Source organism: Volvox carteri (genome assembly GCF_000143455.1).
Source record: "Volvox carteri f. nagariensis unplaced genomic scaffold VOLCAscaffold_8, whole genome shotgun sequence".
In the NCBI taxonomy this organism is placed as follows: domain Eukaryota; kingdom Viridiplantae; phylum Chlorophyta; class Chlorophyceae; order Chlamydomonadales; family Volvocaceae; genus Volvox; species Volvox carteri.
Window position 1 is genome coordinate 899,269 of NW_003307551.1, and position 23,312 is coordinate 922,580.

Sequence of the window (23,312 nt, forward strand, 5' to 3'; positions counted from 1 at the left end):
ATTGAGAGGCAGTGGTGGTCCAATTGTTCTGCGCCAGGAAATTCGCACCCTCCTGGAGCCATGAGTTTCCCAGGGCCAAATTCCCGGTCGAAGTCTTCATTAAATCCTCCACCTTAGAGTCTGTTTGACTCTTTCATTCACACCATACACATACAAGATGCTCGGCCGGGAATTGGGCCGCAAAGCCTCTGCGCAGGTGCATATCTGCATCCGTAGTCCAAATTGCACTGATCTCCATATTTTACTTACAGCTTAGTTAATTGTCATCTATGCTGCAGGCTCATGGCCGCAACATCGTGGCGCGCCTGCGCCCCGTCGCCGGCAGGTACGGTTGTGGCAGCGGCGCACCATGGAGGTTGCGGGCAAAGGGTTCGGGCTCAACTTCTTTCCCTCCCTCATGAGCAGGCGGCAGCTGGCCTTCAAGGGTGTGAGGCCATCGGTTCGCGTGTTTGCGGAGGCCCCCGCAGCAAGTGAGCCGGCGAAGCTTTTGCGGCTTGAGGACATTCAGGAGGGGGCCGAGTATGAGGGTACCGTGGTGCGTAATTTTAAGCTGAACTGAGGATGCCTTTGTGGATAAAAGGTGCGTCAAAAGCTTTTCCTGGTTACGATTGCAGACGGCCGTCGAGAACTTCGGTGCTTTCGTCGACATTGGTACCTCAACCAATGGCCTGATTCACATTTCAAAGCTGGCGGTAAGCAGGACAGGTTAATCTCTTGGGTTGTGGCAGAGAGCAAGCCACTGACCCCATCCGCCCTCTTGTTTGTAGGCCGGGTTCACGAAGAACGCCAAGGATGTCGTGTCTCGTGGGCAAAAGGTGACCGTGAAGGTTCTCAACGTCGATGCCGCGAAGAAGCGTGTGTCGCTGGAGTTGACGTCAGGTGGGAGCAAAGGCCGTACATATCTGGGACTTGGCCACACCTTGTGGGTCTTGGCATGCGGACTGAGACCCTACCGCGCGACTTCATGCTAATTCAGGCGGTGAAGCGGCTCCTGCTGCTGCTGAGGAGGAGGAAGTGGCCAATGACATCGTGGATGTCGCTGACGAGCGTGCTGATGGGGGTGACGATGAGGAGGAGGACGAGGTGGAGGTGGAACTGGAGGAGGGTCAAGTGGAGGTGTATGCGGACCTGCCTGGCTTCCAGGATATTCCCTTCGTCATGGATATGGATGACGAGGGCGAGCTGTCGGAGGCGGCTGTTGCTGCTTTGGAGGCCGACTTGGACGCAGCCGAGGTGCGCATGTCGGCACAGCAATGCCGCACCCGAGTTCCCCGCGTTTTCTTGAGTAGTTGCCTTATCGCTTAGGGGTCTTACAGACGGAGGGGTACCTACAGGCAGGAAAGTTGTGCTTGCTTCCGTGGGAGGGGGCGAGCCTGGTTACCGAGCGACCTGCTTCTGAACGCTGTAGATTAGGGCAGAAGCCGCTGCGGACATCTGTCAGTACTGACGCTATGAACTCGCGAAATTACTCTTTCCGTCGCACTCCTGCGACTTACTTTAGCCCTGTACGGTGCTGCCGTACGCACCAACGACATTCAACCGAGTACGCTCTCGGCAAGTACACAGAAAACCTTGGTTTTCTGTCGTTTCACTCAAAAAACCTACAGGTTTGTAGTGCGCTTTACTTGCGAGCTGTAGGAGGCTTAAATGCTTCCTGGATGCATGCGACGGCCTCGCGGAGCAAGTCCTGATGCGACATCGCCAAGCTGCTCTGCATAATTGAAGCACGGGGAAGCTTCCTGTTTTACTCTCTTGCTGACGCATGCCGCATGCCGCAGTCCATACGCCCCCATGTTATAGTTTCCCATATGGTGGCGGTCGTTTAATCATGAATATGTATATCTGTGTAATGCACGATCATGTGTAGATTAAGTACGAACTGGAGGGGCCCGCCTACCTCGAGGAGATTACCGGCAAGGTCAGCCGCATTGAGGACTATGGCCTGTTCTTGGATTTCGACTGGAATGGCAAGAAGTTCACCGGTCTGCTGGCGCGGGATGAGATGAAGGTCCCCTCCTCGGCGCTGCCGGAGGAGGCGCAGGCCGCCCTGCGCGCGGAGTGGGCTGACACGGAGTTCGAGATGCCGCAGTTTGTCGAGCTCGCCGATGACGAACTCGATATTAAGAAGTTCTACCAGCCAGGCGATGAGGTGCCGGCCTTCGTGCTGGAGAGCAAACTGGTTGACCCGCGCGGTATCACGCTGACCCACTTCACGGATGAGGACGTTGCAGCTGAGGCGGTGGATGCCTTTGAGCGCATTGAAGAAGGCGAGGATGATGAGCTGGACCAGCTGCTGGAGGAGGCTTTCGCGGAGGACGAGGAGGTGCTGGCGTTTGCTCCCGAGGACCTGATGGAGGGGGAGGATGAGGTGGAGGGCAGCAGCCCCGTGGAGGACGCCAGCGAGTACCAGGGCTACAGCGCTGAGGGCCTGGAGGAGGCGGACACCACATACGAGACGGCAGAGATGCGCACCGGCCTCATAAAGGGCAAGAACGGCTTCCAGGTCGCACCCCTGGGTCTGCCCAGCCGCTCGGTAAGCTCCTTGCACCTGGCGCGATGCAGGCTAGGTCCCAACGGACACAGCATAGGCACTTCGCAGGTTCCTGCATCCTACGTGATGTTGTGAGAAGTCAACGCTACTGCGCTGGTTTGGGGCCTGATGGGGGGTAATGATTGTAATGGAAAGAGTAAGCGGATGGCATCGCGCCGTGCAAGCATTTGCATTCATGCTTATTCTGCTAATATTCCTTGTTTTCGCTCCGGCATTATCGGGTGACTGCGTGCAGCGTAACTTAGCATTCAATAGTTGGAATGCGTGGTTACAAGCGTTTAAATGGTTTTCTTTTCATGTGCGTCATGTTCTGGTGAGATGAGATGAGAAGCTGGCTACAGCTGGCCGTCAATTAGGCGATAATGGCGATGTCGTCAAGTTCCATCACCTGCCTGCAATTTTCGTCCGTCATGCAGACGGAGGCGTCTTCTGGTCTGGCAATTCTGGGAACTTCGGAGACGGACTTCGACGGCGATGAGGTGCAGCTGGTGGAGTACTGGAACACCGAGATGTACGAGTCCATTCCCAAGGATGTGCTGAAGCGCATTGGCCTGAAGATGTCGTTCAACGAGCGGGGCGAGGCAGAGTTCACTGAGCGCCCAGACTTTGTGAGTGTTACGTTCTTGGATGGACCTGGCGGGAGCTTGTATCCTCTAAATGTGTCCTGACAAAGGTCCCTGCTTGGTTATGCTCCGTGACCACACCCTACATCGTGCAAGTAGCAAAGACGTAGAATGATTTTTGGCAATAGGTGGCGTCCATCAACTGCAACAAAATGCAGCTTGCTTGATGCGCATAGGAATTCCTGTTGCTGCTGGGGTTTAACCGGCTTCGGAATTGCAGCAGGATTTGCTTAAGCGCGAACGATACTGATTTGTTTTGGTGCTTTGTTGCTCCTGACAGGAGGACACTGAGGACGTGCCGATCTACCTGTACAACGGCGATGTGGAGGCCCGCGCCCGGGAGTTCCTCGAGGACCTGCTGGACGACGACACGGAGGAGGCGGAGCTGCCGGCCCGTGCTGCGCGCCGGCCCATTGTTCTCGCTGCTGCTGTGCAAAGTCAGTAACAAATCTGACGACCATACCAGCGCTCGCGACGCATCATGCAAGACTCCTTGACCATAGGGGCTAGTGCCATTTTGGAAATGGTTCTAGTGTTGAGCGGTTTATAGACGGGATCAGTGTGCAAACTGACGTTTTACTTTCTGGCGACGACTGTTACACAAGGAGGCGCACGTTACGTTGCGTTTGGCTTCAATTTGTATGCCAGTGCTTACAGTTACAAACATTGTCGGTCAAGAAGCTAGTTTGCGGTAACTGCGCCAACAGCGGTGATGCCCCGTGGGAATTTGTTATGTGGGTTTGTAAATCTGCAGCACATGTTGCTTCGACTGCGGTGTGCTGGCTGTATGTTCGTGCAACTTGTACTTGGTGGCGTTTGCTTTTGGCGTGCCACCTCCCTGCGTGGCAGCTCGCTACATTGTTCTTTGGTGTTGGCCTCTTTTGTTAGTGTCTTCTGTTGTGCGTCCCTCCCGCCCGCCAGACATCTCTGCTTCCGATGTCAAGCAGCTCCGTGACAAGACGGGCGCTGGCATGATGGACTGCAAGAAGGCGCTGACGGAGTGCGGCGGTGACGCGGAGGCTGCTGCTGAGGTGTGACTTTAGGGCGCGGCGCCTCGTTGGGGGTTGGGTGCTCGGCTTGTGGAGTCAGTCTCATTTTTGGTCGGGAATTTTGCCGTGTTCCTGCTGCGTGTGCCCACACGAGCTTTCGTAGTCTGCGTTGGACTCGTGCAACCCTGGCAACGCGATGCCCTAGCTGTAATGTCATATGGAAAGGTTATCTCTGATTCAGATGTTATGATCGTGAACCTGCATTATCTTAAGGATCTGAACAGCGAAAGCGCATTTATCGTAATAAGTCACAATCGTTTTATAATTAATGCAGCGGAAGGTTTGCATGGTTCAGCCGCACTTTTCCCCTGCTCCCATGATGACAGTGGCTGCGTAAGAAGGGCCTGTCGGGTGCGGATAAGAAGGCCGGCCGGCTGGCGGCTGAGGGCGCCGTCGCCCGCTACATCCACCCCGGCAGCCGGCTGGGTGTGCTGCTGGAGGTTAACTGCGAGACGGACTTCGTGGCTGCCTCTGAGAAGTTTCAGGCACTCGTGGGCGAGCTGGGCATGATCATTGCAGCGACCGACTGCATCTGTGTCTCGCCGGAGGATGTGCCCGCGGAAGTAAGTGCCTTGGAACGACTGAATGCACTTGTCTACCGCGCATGGAAAACGGCCGAGGCGGAGGCTTTCTTGATAAATCTTTAAACGGTTGGGCCACAGACCTTCTAGTTTCTGTTTCGGGCTCTTAAGATGGATCATTTGGCGGAGGCAACCCGTCAGGAATGCGGGCGGGTCTTGGCTTAATTGCTCCCGATTTGCCTCCTAACGCGGCCCGTCTCTCAATGTTGCCCGGGGCTCACAGCTGCTGGCCAAGGAGCGTGAGGTGGAGATGGGCAAGGAGGACCTGGCCAACAAGCCGGAGGCCATCAGGTTCGGTTCGTTGGCAGACGGAGGCGGACGGTCATTTGTCTTTGATGAGGCTCGGGTATTCTAACCACTTGCCTCCGCGTGGCTGTAGAGCGGCCTGAGCAGAAGGGTTGTTGCCTTCCGTACGCACCGGCTGCGATAGGAATGGGGCCCTGGCACCTGCTGGTTCATCTGCGTAGGGCTGTGGTTTGATTACGTTGCTTTTGTTGGTGGCGGATGCAGGGCTAAGATTGTAGAGGGCCGCCTTGAGAAGATCAAGAACCAGATGGCACTCACAAACCAGATGACCCTGTCGGACCCCGACAAGACGGTGGCGAATCTCGTCAAGGAGACCATTGCCGCCGTGGGCGAGAACATCAAGGTGTGCATCATGGAGTTTTTTCAAAGGCATATTTGTTGGGTGCATGTAGTGAGGACTCCAACGTTGCGTCAGTTTCACCTTGAGCAACGAAGCATTTGCATGTGCAAACGCGTAAAGGGTTCAGGAGAGGCCGTTCAGCAAGGAGGAGATGTATGCCTCACACCTGCATGCAGATCCGCCGGTTTACCAAGTACCGTCTGGGTGAGGGCCTGGAGAAGAAGTCAAGCGACTTCGCTGCCGAAGTTGCCCAGCAGACGCAAGCCAAGGCTGCGGCCCCCAAGCCTGAGGAGCCCAAGAAGGAAGAGCCTAAGGTGGAGGCCAAACCGGCAGTGCAGGTGGGAGCGGCCATCAGCTGGATGCAGGTTCCAGCAATGGGGAGACGTATGCAGCGCAGCCGGTAGCGACGTATGTCTAGTATGTTCAACGATGCCTGTTGGTGTAGGGTCACTTAGCAGCAAGGCCACACCGTTGCATGCTGTGTTGCGGGAGCAGTTCTTCGAGCCGGCGTGGAAGCGGCAAAACTGCGAACCACACATCTCTCTCTAGTTCACTTTTGTTCCTCATCTTATCACCGCTGCACCTCATCTTGGTGTTCAGGTGTCGGCCGGCGTAGTCAAGCAGCTCCGTGACAAGACGGGCGCTGGCATGATGGACTGCAAGAAGGCGCTGGCGGAGTGCAACAACGATATGGAGAAGGCCACCGAGTGGTTGCGGATGAAGGGCTTGGCGTCGGCGGACAAGAAGGCTGGCCGCGTGGCGGCGGAGGGTGTTATTGCATCCTACATCCACCCAGGAAGCCGGCTTGGTGTGCTGCTGGAGGTGAACTGCGAGACGGACTTCGTGGCTGCCTCGGAGAAGTTCAACGAGCTGGTCAATTATATTGCCATGGGCATTGTGGCTGGACAGAACGTGCAGTACGTGAGCGCGGACGACATCCCGGCGGAGGTGTTTGAGCGGGAGAAGCAGATTGAGATGGGGCGTGAGGACCTCAAGGTGCGACGCGGGAGAGGGCAGAGAAAGGGGAGGGAGGGAAGGAGCAGCCTTGCAACTTTCACAGATGGCAAGAAGCAGCGACAGGTTGTATGGCTGACAGGTGGACCTGCTTATCTGCCACAATTCTTTGCTCATAACTATGTGGTGGCTGACATGGAGATGTATCAACCTTTCGCAGAACAAGCCGGAAGCGATCCGCGCCAAGATTGCCGAGGGTCGCGCAAAGAAGATCGCCCAGGAGATGTGCCTCTTGGACCAGCCGTTCCTGACCGACCCTTCGAAGACGGTGGCGGACGCTATTAAGGAGGCGATCGCAGCCATTGGTGAAAAGATTTCGGTGCGGCGGTTCATCAAGTACCAGCTCGGGGAGGGCTTGGAGAAGAAGTCGAACGACTTCGCTGCTGAGGTAGCTGCGGCGACTGGCATGAAGTAGATGCAAAACTGGGTAGAGCATATTCACCCGTCGGGAGGTCTTTTCGACGTTGCACTTTGGACTGAACACTTTCCTTTTGTTCACAGTTCGCTTTGTTGTAGTACAAGGGGCTCAGCTTGTTGCGGGCCATAGACAAGTCAGGGATGTTGGGCGAGCCTGGGTATTCCGGGTCACCTTGTAGGTCAGAGGAATGAAGCAGTGTTCCTGTGCACACAGCCTTGCAAACGTCGGTCTGGCTTATGGCATTAGTTGCACTGGCGATGTTTGCTGCAAAGGCTGTTGAATCGGACGTCCTTTTCACCACATGTGGCACTTTTTAGTGATGTCGCTGAAGCTGAGATATGACTGCTGCTGCGGTGGGGGAGAAACTTGGGAAGGCGCAGCACGGAGTGAATGGCTTAGAAGGTACACCAGCATGGCTCTCCTTTTTGGTACGTCGGTAGACCATGCCAGGGTCCTTTAAGACGGCCTCTCAAGCAGGGTTCCTGCTCCTTTGTAAAACGATATGTACTGCACACATGAACTTTCGTCATAGGATTGAAATTGTCCGTCATGGGATTGAATCGGTTATGTCGGGCAAGTCATTACCTGACGGCAGTCAATCCGGAGTTTCCGTGGTTTATTATACCAGCCTCAACAAGGCTTGCGCTACTCCAGCCGCCAAACGGCCTTCCGACAGACTGGATGGTACACATTATGAACGAAGAAATAGGTTTTTGGGTGCTGCTCAGGTCTAGCCGCCCACCACCTAGTCGCCCAACGCGAGCAGTACAGCGCCGGTTATTTCTACGGGCTCTTGACATCATCTCGCCGGACTACGGAGCTCGCTTCGGTAAAGTTATTACTCGTGCACCGCCATTAGCATTTCCTCCATCGCGGCAAAAATATTGTTTGAACCCATTGACAGTGGGCGGCTGAAGGCCTCGCAGGCCTTATACGCTACGCACCTTGATGCTTTGAGCAGGCCGACCCTAGGAAGGAGAGGCCGAAAGATTACTGCTGGCCTAACAACAGGTGCCAGGCACGTGACAGTGTCAGCCATGAAGGCCCTGCCGGCGCAAACAGCACCCAATAAAGCAGACTCTCCCAATGAAAACCGTACTGGTAATCTGTCTGGGTACTGGGGCGGACACTTCCAAGTCGATGATAGGCGGATAAGGTAATGTTCTGTAATAGGAAAGAACAATCCGGAATGGCCAGTTCAAATCCATCATCAATGGCCTTGTTGTTTTGAAGCCTGGCTTCGCCATTAGCTGCCCGCGCATGCGCTGTTCGCGCTGCCCGCCGAAACAGCATCAGCCCTGAGCTAACGTCATACATGACCACCGCACGTGAAGCACCCCAACGTCACGAGAATACAAGGAGAGATGCTCTCTCCTGAAAAAGACCACACGTAACACCCGTGGTCAGCTGTCGCAGGCAGACATGAGCGTATATCCTCACCTGCTCTCACGATTAGCGCAAATCGGAAACCGACAACACTGCACATGGTTGGGTACGATCCTCCTTGAGTCACCTCTTACGGCTGCCGTTCCCGGTACTTTCCCAAGCGCGCGGCGCCGTCGCTCAGCAGCCTGGCTTTGCGTCATCCCCCACTTAGATTATCCTTCACAGGCTCTTCCCTCTACACACCAGTGTTCACATACTCTTTCCGCCACACAGAGAATCACTTAGCCCGATCGATCCTATGCAGCAGCCATACTTCTCGCAAGCGTTCCTACGCCACCTGTCGTTGCAGCCGCTGCCACTCCTGCAATGCCGTGTTCTTCAGCATTACCGTGTTCGTGGCAGTAATGGGTCCCCAAGCGGACGGCTCCGTCACAGAAAGGCCGAACGACGCCATGGGCATTAAAAACGTGGACTCGAGCTGTGCTGCACTGGCGCTATAGGATTGCAGCAGCGCGGCCACGCGGGGGTGTAGCGGTGGTTTGCCGCTGGCAGCGGGCTGCACAGTGCGGCTGGCGACCCCTAGACTTGCGGTTCCAGACGTGAGCTGGGCTAGCCAGGCTGCGGCCCCACTCTGGAGAGAGAGGATTAGGTCTGGAGAGGAGGACCTGAGAGGGTGAGGTGGGAGGGAGAGGACTTGTGTGCGGCAAGCAGGATTCAGGCAGTCGGATTAGGGAGCATGTTCTGAACTTCAATCAATTTGTGGGGCTCTTGCCCTCCTGCCCAGGGCCGCACCACGGGCCTACGGCATCCACAACATTTTCTAGAGGCTATCCGTCCACTACCTCCTTTTTGGACCCCTGGGGCTCCCCCCAAGCAATCCTCAGACCAAGTACCCATTTCCTCTCGCTGCAAACTGTCGCTGCTGCAGCCTGTGGATCCTTCGACAAACACAACCACAGCTCCGCGCGGCACCCCGCTGACCACAGACCTCACCTGATGGAGAAGGTGCAGAACGTCTCGGAGCTGATGCAAGGTGCCGCCGGGGGCATCAGCTGCGTCGTCACCACCAGCGCCAAGCTGTCTCCTGGCGCTGTGTCCGCCGCAAAGGCCGCCTGGAAGCTGTACACTGCCGGGACGTGCTGCAGCCAGACGCAGCCAAGCGGCTGTCGCAGCAATGCCGATAGTAACAGCGCGCCGCCCTCAAGGCCTGGCCAGGTACAGACGCCTGGGTGTATTACATTGAAGTGGGCATGGGATACGACATCATTGCAGGTGATATGCCGCGATGGTTACGGCCAACGGGCATGCGGAGCGCGGATGCAGTGCAGCACAGTAACAAGACACAGCTCATCATGGCTCTTCTGTGGCATTCGGTTCCACAACAATCCCTAGATTCCCATCCACATGTTCTGTCTACGCCTTCTATGTCCCATCAACATATTCGCATTCCCAAGCAAGCGTTCAGGGATAGGCGAATAGACCGCGCTCGCTTCAGGCGTATAAGAAAACTACTGACTCCCGTTTTCCCCAGATCCGTTTCACGCCTCCCTAACTGCCCTCCATGCGCGGTCGTTGTCCCGACGGCAACGCGGGGCCCTGCTGCCCCCTGCCAGTGCCAGTGCTGCTGACCTCGCACCCCACCTGACAGCTCCGTTCGCACGGGCAAGGTTCCCCATGCCCTGAAGAACTCAGCCGCCTCCGGCAGCGGCCTGGGGGGCCGCAAGAGCACCACAGCCGGCACCTCCAGCGGCAGGCATGCCAGCTGCAGCGGCGTGCAGTCGGTGCGGGCCGGTCCTTGGCACAGCTGCAGCCGAGCATGTAGCTGCATGCTACCGTAGCCCAGCACCTTGAACTGAGGTCCAGGGAGGCCCAAAGCAGATTAGCGACTGGTCGAAGAGGTTTGCAAAGGTAAAGATGGGCTTCACATACTGCATGGGGGAATTCTGTAGCGGGTGAAGGGGGCTCCCCGCCTCCCGCTCGCAAAGGGTACGCTGCCCGAGTGCAGTAAGAGTTTAAAAATGAAGCCGTCCCTTGGGGCGTTGAGAAATTACCAAGCCGAGCCCAGACATGAAAACGCGGGGATGGCCACGAAAGAAGGGTGATTGGCTCCTGGCGATGAAACAAAGGAGGTGCGGTTTACTGGTTGCCCTAGCAAGGACACCGGCGCAGCGCTCAGATGTGCTGCCGTGCTCGCGCCCCCGAGCAGGCGGTCACCCTAGCCCAAGGTAGTCTTTTACTTCTCCCTGGAGGGTTCCAACCTCCCCTCGGGCCGTTTCCCATCCAAGTGGCGTGCCACCGCTCACCGTGAAGGACGCTGCTGCACGGTCGTGCGCTGCCAGCTTGGGCAGCTCCCAGACGGCCGCCCGGCGGGTACTGGACAGCAGCGGTCCGCTGGTTTTAAGAGCAACCTCCACATCGGAAATGTCAACCGGGAGCCTGAGGGCGAACGGTCGAAGGACGCAGCAGGAAATAGGGAGGATGACGGTTAGCTGTAAAGGTGAGGGTGGTAAGATGGAGCCCCGCTCCCATCACAGTCGAGAAGGGGGTTGGAGGACCAAGCCATCTTAACATGGTGCGTGTGGATAAAGTTAGAAGGCAGAAATGCGTCCGCTGCAAAAAAAAGAGGACCGCAGCCGGGACTCGAGCCGGGACCGCAGCCGGGACCGCAGCTGGGACTCGAGCCGCTCAACCAAGAGGACAGGCAGTCCTATACCGACGTGTTTGGGAAGTAAACTAATACCAATAGTAAAGGCCCTTTAAAAATGCCACGGTGCTTTCCCTCCCAATGACCACAAGCCCGAATCGCTTGCGGCCCTTACCCACCTGTTTGCTGCGCTCAGAAAGATAACGATAGTGGCCGCATCACCCCGCGCCTTGCTGGGCTGCGCGTAGCAGCCCCGCAGCAGCAGCGGATCTGCAGGCCCTGTGAGCTCCTGCCAGGGGCTATGCGTGTGAGGTAGCGAAGACCAGAATGCCTCGCTGTCAAGCCGGTACTGGCTCCGGCACGACAGGACGGGCCCCAATGCAATTGATGTGGTGGCGGCACTGTGGTTGTCCTCAGGCTGCTGCAGCGGCCGCAGCGCGGCGGCCAGTATGGGCCGCTGCGCATCCGCCGCTACGGCAGCTTCGGCGAGGTGTTGTGACAGTGCGCGGTGGCGGCGGGCGCGCTTGGAGTTGTGGAGTGCGATGGCGGAGAGGGGCGCGAAGGGGTAGCCCCACATGGGCACGTCAGCGGCGGCTGAGCGAACCTGGCGGCAGCACAACGGGCAAACAAAGGAAGAGGTTTGCAGCTCTGCCTCAAGATTCAGGGCACAGTGGAAAAGAGCGACTGGGAAGCTCCGGACACGCGAATGCGTTCAAATGAGGCGCGATGCTGAACATGAGATCCCTGGCAGCCAATACCGCCAACCGGAATTGGGATGAGGCGATGCAGCGACAGCAAAGAGTCAGCGGGATGAAATAGTCCATAGCCCAAAGCCACCCGCTTGCATAGCTTGCGTGGCGCGTGGCTTCGCCGCTGACCACATTAAACATCAAACATTAAACATTCTCGCTGCCCTCCAGCTCTCTCCCTTACCCTTACCAGGTAGGAGTTGCCTGGTGCAGCGCGCCGCTTCCCAGCCTCCTCCTCCTCAGCAGCAGCAGCCCCTTCAGCAGTTGCACCCTCGTCGTTGCCCACTGTGCCGTTGGACATGGGTACCGCCATATTGTCGTGTCCCAGACCCTGTGCCTGCGTGGAGGCGGTGGCGGCTGCCACCGCCGCCGCAGCGGCAGCAGCCAGCGCCGGTGGCAACTCCGGCTGCCCGTCGACAGGATGATATCCGGAAGAAGCGTCGGATGAGTCATCATCGTCCTCGCGAGCCGCGGGTGCGGCGGAGCCGCCCGCCTCGTGTTCCTGCGCAGTGCGACGTACGACAAGCCGCGTTACGGAACAAACATTCACCTGGAAAAGCTGCAGGTGATATTAACTCGGGACTTGCAAGCATTTCCCCCCTTCCGTGTCGAGTCTTATAAATCTATGTATCTGGCATCGTATATCCTTTTTGGTCAAAGCATCCGCGAGGCCAGAAGGTGGGTGCATGCAAGGGAGGTGCAAACGCTCCCATGACGCCTTCCAACACTGTCGGGCGGACTGTGTGCACTAGTCCGGGATGACTCCCATCCCGCCTCGCTGCCTCCGGCACTCGAAGCTCTCTAGCTTGGAGCTCTTCCCCATCTTCATCAGGTGGTAAGATCCAGAAATCTTACGGGCTACGCATCTACCCAAAAACCCTCTTGCCGCATGACCGACGCATTGTACCCCCCATCCACACACACACACACACACACACAGCCTCCAGCCAACTGAGCCGAACCTACTTACAGCATACCGTCCGTACCTGCTTGGCAATGACTCCCAGCGCCGCCATTAACGGCGGCAAGTTTACTGGCGGCGTGTAGGTCATAATCGTTGTCAGACAGCGGAGGATGCGCTTGCACCAATCTCGCACGTGTGGCGCAGCTGTGAATACACGTCGTCACAATAGTTGTGCCGCCATACGGGGCGGTTCCGTGGCAAACAGGCATGGCACGCGACGAGACTCAGGGGCCGGGTCAGGAGGGCAGGTAGAACGGCAGTAACACGCGATACCAGGCAATTACGGTACCCAGCGCCAATGCCGTTGCAAAAGCCGGTCAGCATAAGCAGCCGATGGTGAGTGCAACGATGCACTGGGCAGGATAACAAGAAATGCAACAGTAGTCAAGGCCCGGTCAGCGCAAGCAAAGGCAAGGGCAGAAACGGCAACGTGTTGCGCAAGAGATGAGCACCCTAAAACACCGTCAAAGGACCGCATCCTGGCCCTTCTACACGCATATTCGCTCCGCCATGGCCACATTCCGCTCCGCAACATCTCACGCAACCGGCCTGACCGCACACCTGCCAGCTCCGTGCCAATAAACCGTCGTAGCAGCACCTCCAATCTTTTCGCCACCGCGACTGCCTGGCCGTGTGCCGCACCCGCGTGGCCGTGCGGCACCGCTTCTGCCACCGCATTGACTAGCCGGGCCGCCAGCTGCTGCAGTGCTGTCAGCGCCACCAGCAGGCCCAGCGCCTCATACTCGGGCGCCTCGCACAACGCTGAGGCGGAGGCTATGTCGAACAGGAAGGGCTTGGTGGGGTCGGTCCATGCCTACACGCCGCCAGTCGGTTTAGTGTCAGGCCATCGCGGACGGGACGGCAGGACTCGACAGCGGGCGGTAAGAAGCCCAGTGGCGTTACCTATCCAAGCAAATCGTTCACCCACAAGGCACCACCGGCGTTCATGTTCTAGCCGCCTCCTTCCCTTACCTGACGCCCCGCCTTGAATAACCCTCCTGCCAGCGCAGAGCCCAGCAAGTCGTGCCGCCTGCTGGCCGCCAGCACGTCCGTGCCGTACACCAGCAGCGCGTCCAGGCACTCCAGCAGCAGTTCCCACCTGTGGTCCCAGTGGCCCGGTAGCGCTAGACAATGGGCTGCCACCCAGGCCACGCGTGGCCGGGCGGAGGCGCTGAGGGCGGCCCAGCTAGAAAGCAGCTGAGAGTGCGGGCGACAACGGGAGCCGGGGAGGCATCATCAGCATCACATGGGCAACGCCGCATAGAGGGGGTTGGGGATTTTGTCACTATACGTGGGTCAGGCCGTGTAAATCGAGGACGTGCGCACGCAAGAGAAGCACTCAGCCACTCTCTTGCTCAGAGAGCTGAGCGGAGAGAACGAGAGGGCTCAGCGGTCTCGATTTAATGAGTCGGTGGATGTTATGAATGTGGATGTGTGAATGTGTGACAGGAATCAGGGTGCGGAAGCACGTGCTTGAATGTGTGCGGATGCTGGGTGGTCACGGTCCTGACGAGAACTTGGACATGGTTCGTTTGCCCATATGGGTTGGTGTCCAAGGAATTCCTCCCCATGCGCGCGGGCTGTTTGACCTGGCCCAATGCGAAGCTTCAACCACTGACCAGCAAGTTGATGTAACGTGCTAAGACCCAGCAATGCGACAAAGCAAAATTTCAAATGGTACACGACCAAGGGTTTCAGTTTTCTCAGATTGCAGGGGCATTGTGAAATCCTGTCCGCTGACGCACCTTCAGCAAAAGTCCCTGAAGCAATTCAAACTGCTCCTGAAGGTACGACAGCAACCCCCGGTAGTGCGCCTCATCCGTCACCTCCGGCTGCTGCTGCTGCACCGCTGCTGCTGGGCCACCTGTCGCCATGCCATACGGCATGCCATAACCCAACCCCGCAAATGCGCTCGTCTGCGTCCCTGCGCGAGCAGCCGCTGCCGCGGCCTCCACCGCCTCAGCCACCATGCGCCCTAGCAACGCCTGTGAGGACCGCACCGCCTGCAATGCTGCCTGCAACACCCCCAGCCACAGATCCGCAGTGAGGTTGTTGAAGTCAACTGGAACACAGCCTGAGGGCGGCGTGCTGGGGGTTGTGGTGATTGCAGGCACCACGTACGGTTCCCAACCCGTGCAGGCCATTGAGCCTGCCAGCACCCTGCCGACCATGGCTACCCATTGCACGGTGTCGGCCACTCGGCGCGCTAGGGAGGAGGCGGCGGTGGAAGCAGCGGCGGCGCCGGCGGCACAGTAAGTGGGCGGGTTGCGGTCATGGCGCACAGCTGCGGCGTGCTCCGCGCACAGCTCCGCGGCTACGGCGGCAGCGGGGTGGTGGACAAGCTGCTGCAACAAACACTGCAGCAGCTCGTGGCGTAGTGTGGCGTGTGCGGGAGATGGCCTGGGAGGCAGCGGGGGACGCGGGGACGGCATGGACAGACGTTGGGTATTGGGGCAAGGATACCGTGAGGGTGGCGCGCGAACAGGCGGTTGCGCACCATGAGACCCCGATGCGGCAGTCCGCCACTTGGCGCTTCATAGGCGCCACAGTTAGGTCGTCTAAGCTATGCAGTTAGGCTTGAGCGGCGGCGGACAGAGCACGCATCGGAAGGCAGCGTGTTTCTAAGGAACAGTGGATATACCCTTGCGGCGATACGGGCATCTATATCGTGGACAAAAACACTTTGTGCGTCGGCAATCTAGTCAAATGTGGATGAAGCAGGCGAGTGAAATGGGTGGGATCCCGCATGCCAGGTTTGGGAGTTAAGGCACATCTCATGGTCTCGTCAACTAGACGCCAACTGGACGGCAACTTTCCCGTAGCACGTTCGGTCTTGTGGTCTTGGTTCTCTCTTTCCTTTCTATTCTTTCTTCATCCCTTTCCTATCCGAGTTGTGCGGTCCCCTCGTTGTTGCTTTGGAAGACAGTAAGAAGCCTTTAACCTCCCTGGGGCGAATTTGCACGTCCAGGATTTACCCAATCTCGACCAGGTACGATATACACACATACTGATCGTCGCGACGAGGTCACCAGCACGGGACCGAGCACACAGGACCTTGCTTAATGCACGCACTCAGCCAGGCTACAGCATCCAAAGACCCTCCGGCGATGGTCCATTAGGATTCTCACCTGGCCAGGACCCCTGCCGCTGCGCCACCGGCAGAGGCTGTGTAGGCCCAAACCATGGCGCCGCCAGCGCTGCCAGCTGGCGACGGTGGGGGCTTAAGGGGTGAGGGGGTTGCCGTCCGCTGAGACGACGACGCTGCAGCGGCAGCGGCTGCCGCCGCCGTCGCCGCTGCTTCCTCTTTCTTGGCCGCCGCTTCTTGTTCCTGCGCCGCTACCGCTGCTGCCGCAACGCCCCCATGGTCCCCATCAGACTCGCCTTTCGTCGCCTTGACCTTGCTGCGGAAGAAGCGGCCAGCAAAGCCGCTCTTCTTCTCCTTCTCCTTTTCGGGCTTGGCACCCCTGGCGCTGTCAATGGTCGTGCTGGTGGCGGAGCTGCGCATCGAATCCGGGCGCGCCATCGATAGCGGCGGCGGCGGAGGAGGAGCTGCGCGCGTCATGGAAGCTACGCTACCCAGCAGTGAGCTGCTGCTTGGGCCCGAAGCCACGGCGGCGGATGCTGCGCAGTTTGCAGGTGTTTGTCAGTGGATCGCAACCGAGCCGTTGAGTGCCATGGCAACACCCGGAGGAGAGGAGAGGAGAGCAGGTGTGGATGGGACGCGATAAAAGACAGGAAAAAAACACCTAGGAAATAGACAAGTGCGGCCGCAAAACACACCAGCTTCAACCCTAAAGCCAGGCAGCTAGCATACCTGCGGATGGTTACTCTTAACATCCGAGAGGCAATCCCACACGGGACGAGGACAACGCACCACTGAAATGGCAGTTGCGTCCGAGTGATTACGTCAAGGTTGGAAACGGGCAAACGGCTGTCTCCAAGCCCCGGTTGCGTGCATGGCACGCGGACCCCGCATTACGGACCCACCACAGAGCTGTCTGCACTGCTATAAATTGGGAACATCACCCTCGAGACCCCAAGCAAGCCTGGCAGGTAGACGCCAGGCTTTGAAGCGGCCACATGTCCGACTTCGGAAATGCGGATGACAAGGCTACATGCACCTATCCCCTGGCTATCACTTGTCGGCACCTCGACACTCGGAGTTCAAAACACCTCATCGTTGTCATGGCCGGGGCCACCTAAAACACACCTTGCGCAACGGTGAAAGCTCCGCTCGCCTCCGCCGCAGGCACCTTTCCGGCCAGTATCGCACCCAGGTACTGCTCCTCCAGCTGCGCCGAAACCCGAAACGACGGCGGCACCGCAGTTACGACGCTCGCCGCCTTTCCTGCCTTTCCTCCCTCGCTGGCACCAACAGCCGCTGGCTGTACCGTCAAGTCTGCTAGGAGTCCCAATGGATCCAAGCCAGCTGACGAGGGCGGTGGCGGCGGCCCCGCCGGCGCCCCTAGGAGCCCTGCCGTGCCGCTGGGCTGTGGCACGTTGCCATGGCGATAGTCCATTTCAGAGGCAATGGCAGCCTTCCACGCGATGGAGAACACCCGGGCGCGACGTGACACGTCATCGATGCGGCTAGCTAGAGGCCAAAGCTTTCGCAAGACGTCAGCGCGGGCTGCGGGCTGCGGGATAGGGAAATGGGCCAGGAGACGGAGGACCGGATGCAGCAGAGCCGGCATAGGCGCGGCAGTAAGGGCAGCAAGAGCATGTCCACGTAATTTGGCTGTGGCGCCCTGCCGGCCATGAAAGGATGCCAGGATTGATGATGAAAGTAATTACCACTGCCAGCACTATTGCGTCCTGCAAAGTGAAACAAAACTAGTGCTGCAGGAGCATGCAGGAGCAGCGACATCCCCTAAAAAGCTATGTAGGCAGCACACCTACTCACCAGCAGCGCCGGCAGCGCGTCCGCAAGTGTCTCGCAAATGTCCCCTAGGCCCGCCTCAACAAACTCCCGCTCCCGCAGCTGCATCAGCGCGTCCACCGCCCCCAGGATAAGGCCCTGCGGTAGCCCCGCTGCAGCGCCCCCTGCTGCTGGACCCGCCGCCGTTAGGTCAGCTGCCAGTTCCAACACTGTACCACACGCCTCTGCACGCGCTGCCGCGTCGCCGGACTGCATCTGGTTGGCAAGGTACGCAGCCACGGAGGTAACCAAGGATGCCAGGTTGGGAACCAGGACGCCAGCCGGTGGGGGCCATGGCACCGCGCCGACCGCGGCAGCGCGTAATGGATGCGTCAGCAGGCGGCGTGTCAGCGCCAGGAGCAATTCGCACACCACTACCTGACCCGGCCCTGGTACCATGCTGCACATCTCCAGCACGGGCCCCAATGCAGCAGATAGGCGCAGAGCCGCGCGGTCGGCAATGCGAGAAAGCATGAAGGAAGTCAAGGAGCTAGAGTCGCCATAGGCACCAGCTGCTGTGGCGCCGCCGGCATCATAGACGCCACTAAAACCGCCCACGCCGCCGGCAATGCCGTACGCTAGCAGCTGGGAGGCGGCTGCTGCGGCCTGGCCCACCACAAACGGCCGCTCGTCCAGTAGGGAATCCATCACCTCATCCCAGAGCACCTCGTATGCATTGGCAAGTCCTGTCGACGGCGACCCAAACCGTACAGGGAAAAGCGCCGTGGGAATGCAACCCCGAAGCAGGATAAGACAATCCCCAGTCGTCCGCGTGCAGGGCCCCAGGAGAACATGCGGACGGCGTCACGGGCACTGTGCCAGATACAGTTCGCCGTCATGCATGGCCCCCCATAAAGTCCATGTTGCAACCAATTCACTGAAGACGCATTTAGCCGGTTTCTGCACCTACCCGCACTGCTGGCTGCCGCTTGCTGTACTTCAAGCAGCAGCAGAACGCGTGACAGAGCCAGCACCGCCGCAGCCCGCACCACCGCCGCCTCTGCTGCAAGACACGGCTTCAGCAGCTCGGAGAGTTGGCCTGGGGTTGACAGAGGGGATGCAGGCCCCTGAGGAAGGCTACAACACAGGTGGCCAGGACCGAAATGCTCACGCAGAAACAATGGTTTGCGTATGCATGCATGGCAGGGTGCAGGTGGTCCATGTCCATGCAGTGGCAAAGGCGTTGGTTCAGGCATTCGTACGCTTCCCTGCGCTGCGTAGTGCCAAACGCGGCTTGAGCCGTGTATAACCCGGATCAGCGCAGCTAAACCACCCCTTAATACGCCCATGCTCACCAACTACAAGACGATCGGCCAGCTGTGAGGATGGTAAGCAAGCTAGTGACCTCAACGCAGCTGCTACCACCTCCGGGTCGCCGTTGTTTACATCGCTCTGTGAAGTATAGGTAAGTCAGATAGGATTTGCAAAGGCAGGAAGCACCGCATCAACCCACCGCTATGCTTTCCCATAGCTTCCAGTAATCTGTTTCCGTCAAGTTTGCATGCCTGCAGACCTCATACGCAAGCTTGCGCAGATGCGGATTTGCTGCAGGCTTGCTAAGAAGATCCTGAATACCAAAGGTGAAATTTGCAAAGTTCAGGTAACAAGCAAGACCGTGGCCAACTGATCAATGAGCGAGGGTCCACCTGAAGTAGCTCAGGCGCAGTATGTGATACATCATTGCCACTAGATGCGGCACCTAAGATGCCAATTAAGATGTTTGCCTGCGTTGATACTTCCGCGCTAGAAAGGGCCATCACAGGCATTTTTAGAGGAAGGGCTACATTGACCTGATCGAATTAATTTTGACGAAATGTAATCCCTAAGACAAAGCCTTAAAAGGAAGTTGTCACGGCAACTGTAATTCCATGTAATTCCAAATCTTAAGCTTTTGTGCAAATGATAGGTGTGTTCTATACAGGACGCAGTGGACATATAGCAGTGAAGATTGGGAAATGTAAACGACATGCTGACTTAAAGAAACTGTACACGACGTCCCACGGGCCCTGGAGCGATTCATTTTTACACACGCTGTTAATCTTTACACACACAAATCCCGTATATAAGAATTCGTATTCCACGAAGGTATGGTATCTCCTGCTGTATGCACCTCCTGCTCTGTGCATATCCATGTAGGGCCATTGGCACATGGCCATGCGTATCGCTATGGGCCAACACGCATGCTTACGGCCTTATGCTATACCGTTTCGGATTTACATATAACACCAGGAACAGCGTCTAGCAAGGAAAACACGTTTTGGATAAAACCGCTTGCCATGCCTGCAGTACCCATACCGCATAGACCCCGTACAAAATAAAAATCCCGCATAACAGCATTTGGCAGAGTGGAGGCCCCCCAAGCACCTTAAAGTGCACCAACTACGGTTTATGTCGAGCTAATGACATGGCTATTTAAGCTGACATAGATCATGGTAGAAATCCCAACTAGCCTGAACGTCCCGAGCAAAGGTTGCAACAGCTCAGTAGTTCCATAGGGCTCTTAGGCGGCGTGTCACCCTAACCGACCAGACTGACGTCCCACCTTAGACATAAGCATCTCAAAACCTGATACGAGTGGCTTTCTATGCTTCAGTTGCGCGGTCGTCCAACCAGATACACTTCATTCCTCGGCCTGATCTCCAGACACAGAGGATAGTAATCCGGGCAAGTTCCGGAATAGCTTCTCCTCCAGCTTTAGCGTCTTCACCTGGCCGTCGTCGTCCTCGAAGGTAATGGGCGACATGGCTGACTCCCAGTTGCCGTCAGCGAACAGCGCAATTACCACTTGGTCGTTCGTCAAGTCGATCTTAACGGGGTAGATGATCGGCAGGAGACGGAGAGGTATTACGAAAAGCTCAGGCGCAGTCAAAAGGCGTCCATTGAAGGTACTCACACCGCTAGGTAACACAAGTTATTGTTGCTCAGAAGTGCCGCCTAAGGAAAGGACAACAAACACCTGATCTCAATCGCTTATTGTATTGGGAAAGCGGATCACACTATAACAAAAACGATGGATGCTGCTGCGCGACACCGCGTATCAAGTTGGAGCATCCCTGAGCGGGTGCGCTATAGCGGCTCGCACCTTCCCTCCCCAATTACGTACCTGCTGGAAACCCTCTGTCTGAAGCCCGTACACTTCGCCTGATTCCATGTCCCGGATCAACATCGTTCCCGGTGTTTCCATGTCGAGCCGCACTGCGAACATCTTGCCTTTCGTGCTCTTAACGTACACACGGCCATCAAGGCTGCAGGCAGCAACAGTAAGCAGAGAGCAGGTAAATCAGTACATACGGTGTCATGCTCAGTCAGTGTCATGCACTTTGCCCATGGCCATGTGACTGCGTTTGCCATGCTTTCTTTCGTTCGTATTCTCACTGCGCTGACGACAAACCGTCGCAGCTCTGGACGTCAGTCCTTAATCACTGGACGTCCAATCTCAGTGGTGCTGCTTAATGGTGGTGTAGCAGCCATGTCCCTCCACAGCGGTGGCCTTTTACTTGTTGTCAAAGCAGTCGATTGCTAATAAGACAGACACGCACCCCCGCTTGAAATTGAGCTTGGCCCTAATGTTTTCGAAGGCCTTCGACGAGTTCAGTTTTCCTGCAACCAGGGGAGCGAGCAAGGGGTGTATGAACGCGGAAGTCAACCTTCACGAGAAACAAACAGACCATGCGGTAGTTGAGAACCGCTTGAACCTCTAACGTCTGCTGTCCGCGACCCCATGGGTAAGTACTGGCTGCCATCAAGCAGCCAACGTTTGCCACCATAAAAGGCTCAAAGCGAAGCGCTTTACGCATTGGGCTCTTTCAACCTTTTTGTCGCCGCACACCACGGCTCAGATGAAAGTGTGGACCAATGCGTGCTTACGGATTGCCGAGCAGGGTTAAGATTTCATCGTTCTAGCTTGTAGGATGAACACGACACGCCTACCTACTGGGCTAGCCTAGAACACGGGCCGCAGTTTGAATAATAATATTAAGTGTGACTGCATGTACTGAGAGATGAAACGTGGAAGTGTCCATTCTCAGAGAACCTTGCGGTTAAAGTAGAAGTGGCGGTCTGGGTGATGACGTGCAGTGCACGGGGGTGCTTAGGTGCTTGTTTCATGCGGCTGCCAAAGCCCCGCCCGTACCCATTGCACGCAGCAGACAGGGACCGAAGCATTCCGGCCTTGCCTTCAGACTCGAGGCGTTCATACTCATCCAAACCCTGCTGGACGTCCACAGGGGCTCCTGCAGAGGCCTGGTCCGTCACAAGGAGCTGTGGAACGCATATGACAGCCAACCCCGATAGGAGAACCGATCGTCGAGAGGGGCCGCTAGTTCTCCCCTCCGGCTTGCATAGACAGGCTTTGGGTACCGTTTTGGGTACTCGCAAGCGCTGTATTCTGGCGGCGGACTCGTGGGCGTTGCGGAAAATCCCAAAACCAGCTTGCCGTGCAATTAAGGACATTATTTTTATTAGCTTCGCTATTGAAAGGTATGGTAAACGTTTTGCAGTCGCCTGGAGCTGACAATTGAAGACAGAGGACCAACTCCAAGGTTATGATACGCAGTGAGCACAGATAAGAAGAGCAAAGTAAGGATAAAATGCCCATACACTGTCGTCAGGACGGGCGAGGCCGGCCCGATCATGGCCGTGCCGTATTATCATAGGTTGGATTTGACTTTCTGCTAAGTTGACCGACGCATTCTACAAGATACGTATTTTTAAAGGATAACCCACAAACCTCCTAATTATACAAGATCATGTAAAGCTGGTTAGGATGAGCGGCAGCGATTCAAGCGGGGATGACATCCAACTTAATGTCTCTCAGTTGCGCAAGTATCTTGGTCCCCGGGGGATGCAGCAGGAAACACGGAGCTCGACTACTAACAATTCGTCGGTATCTTCCAGCCAGCCGCGTGGCGTAGATTTGCTTGGAGACAACAAGCGGGGCAGCGCTGGCCTTGGCTCACGCTTGGGTGGCAGCCGCGCAACACTCGAAGCTTCTAGGCGCCTGGCAATAGAATCATCTGCTCGGGGAAGCCGAAGCAGCCAGGAAAAGCTGTCGCCACGCCTCCAACGGTTGGCTTCACGAAGCCTCAATGCAAGCAGCAGCGACGACGATGACGATGGCCGCCTGCAGCTCACCTCAGCGCTGTTATCGCAAGCTTTGATGCAGAGGAGGGCGCTTGCCATACATCCAAGCAGCGTGATGTCGAACAACACCGTGACGCACAGCCCGGATGCGTCATCCTCTGCATCTCAGAAAGCGCGAAACGAGCAAGCCGCGGATAGCAATGTCCGAAGGCTCCAGCCAACAGCAACAGACCGCTATGTCGGGGACTCAGCGCTCGCACGTATGGCATCCTTGCAGGCGCGGGTCACCCCGACCGTGCAGGAGCCGACGGAACATCGCGGACGCCTTACACACAGGAGCCAAAGCCTCAGTTCCGTAGGTTCCTTGCAGGTCTCTGATGCCGTGCTACCGAAGGCAACACTTTCCGGGCAGCCCCGGCTTTTGGAACGCATGCAATCGTCCCTGTCGAGACATACTGGACCCCGTTGGGACGATAACGGGGGCTCCAACCTGAACAACTTGCCGGAGTCAGATGCCTGGACATCGCCACAGCACACGCCCCGCTCGCACAGCAACAGTAAGCCTTAAAATTAAGCCTACATCCCCCAGATGCCATATGTAGGGCTTCGCAGCCTTGCTCGGGCTTACCAAACCCTTTTCCAATTTCCACTCTTGCTGCAGCTACTGTCCAGTTCATTGGAGCCAAG

The 23,312-nt window shown here is 57.2% G+C and overlaps 2 protein-coding genes across 2 annotated transcripts; one reads left to right on the top strand and one right to left on the bottom strand.

Moving 5' to 3' along the window:
* The first annotated feature begins 119 nt into the window (after positions 1–119).
* VOLCADRAFT_120525 (uncharacterized protein) lies at positions 120–7,393 on the top strand. The gene is made up of 17 exons (XM_002947834.1): positions 120–196; positions 279–325; positions 406–535; positions 615–692; positions 768–879; positions 977–1,233; positions 1,868–2,239; positions 2,345–2,533; positions 2,968–3,159; positions 3,455–3,611; positions 4,096–4,205; positions 4,550–4,786; positions 5,028–5,095; positions 5,315–5,453; positions 5,627–5,788; positions 6,051–6,446; positions 6,625–7,393. The coding sequence occupies exons 1-17, from the start codon at positions 158–160 to the stop codon at positions 6,877–6,879; spliced, it is 2,940 nt and encodes a 979-aa protein (XP_002947880.1). The 5' UTR covers positions 120–157; the 3' UTR covers positions 6,880–7,393.
* A 673-nt stretch (positions 7,394–8,066) lies between these two features.
* On the bottom strand, positions 8,067–22,112 carry VOLCADRAFT_103652 (uncharacterized protein). The gene is made up of 20 exons (XM_002947979.1): positions 21,719–22,112; positions 21,083–21,143; positions 20,647–20,788; positions 20,251–20,349; positions 18,997–19,110; positions 18,839–18,935; positions 18,454–18,582; positions 17,529–18,229; positions 16,836–17,262; positions 15,754–16,246; positions 14,371–15,025; positions 13,598–13,822; positions 13,187–13,439; positions 12,648–12,769; positions 11,852–12,163; positions 11,092–11,516; positions 10,572–10,704; positions 9,910–10,120; positions 9,262–9,493; positions 8,067–8,933 (listed from the first exon to the last, which is right to left on the bottom strand). The coding sequence occupies exons 1-20, from the start codon at positions 21,993–21,995 to the stop codon at positions 8,597–8,599; spliced, it is 5,445 nt and encodes a 1,814-aa protein (XP_002948025.1). The 5' UTR covers positions 21,996–22,112; the 3' UTR covers positions 8,067–8,596.
* Between the last annotated feature and the right edge of the window lie 1,200 nt (positions 22,113–23,312).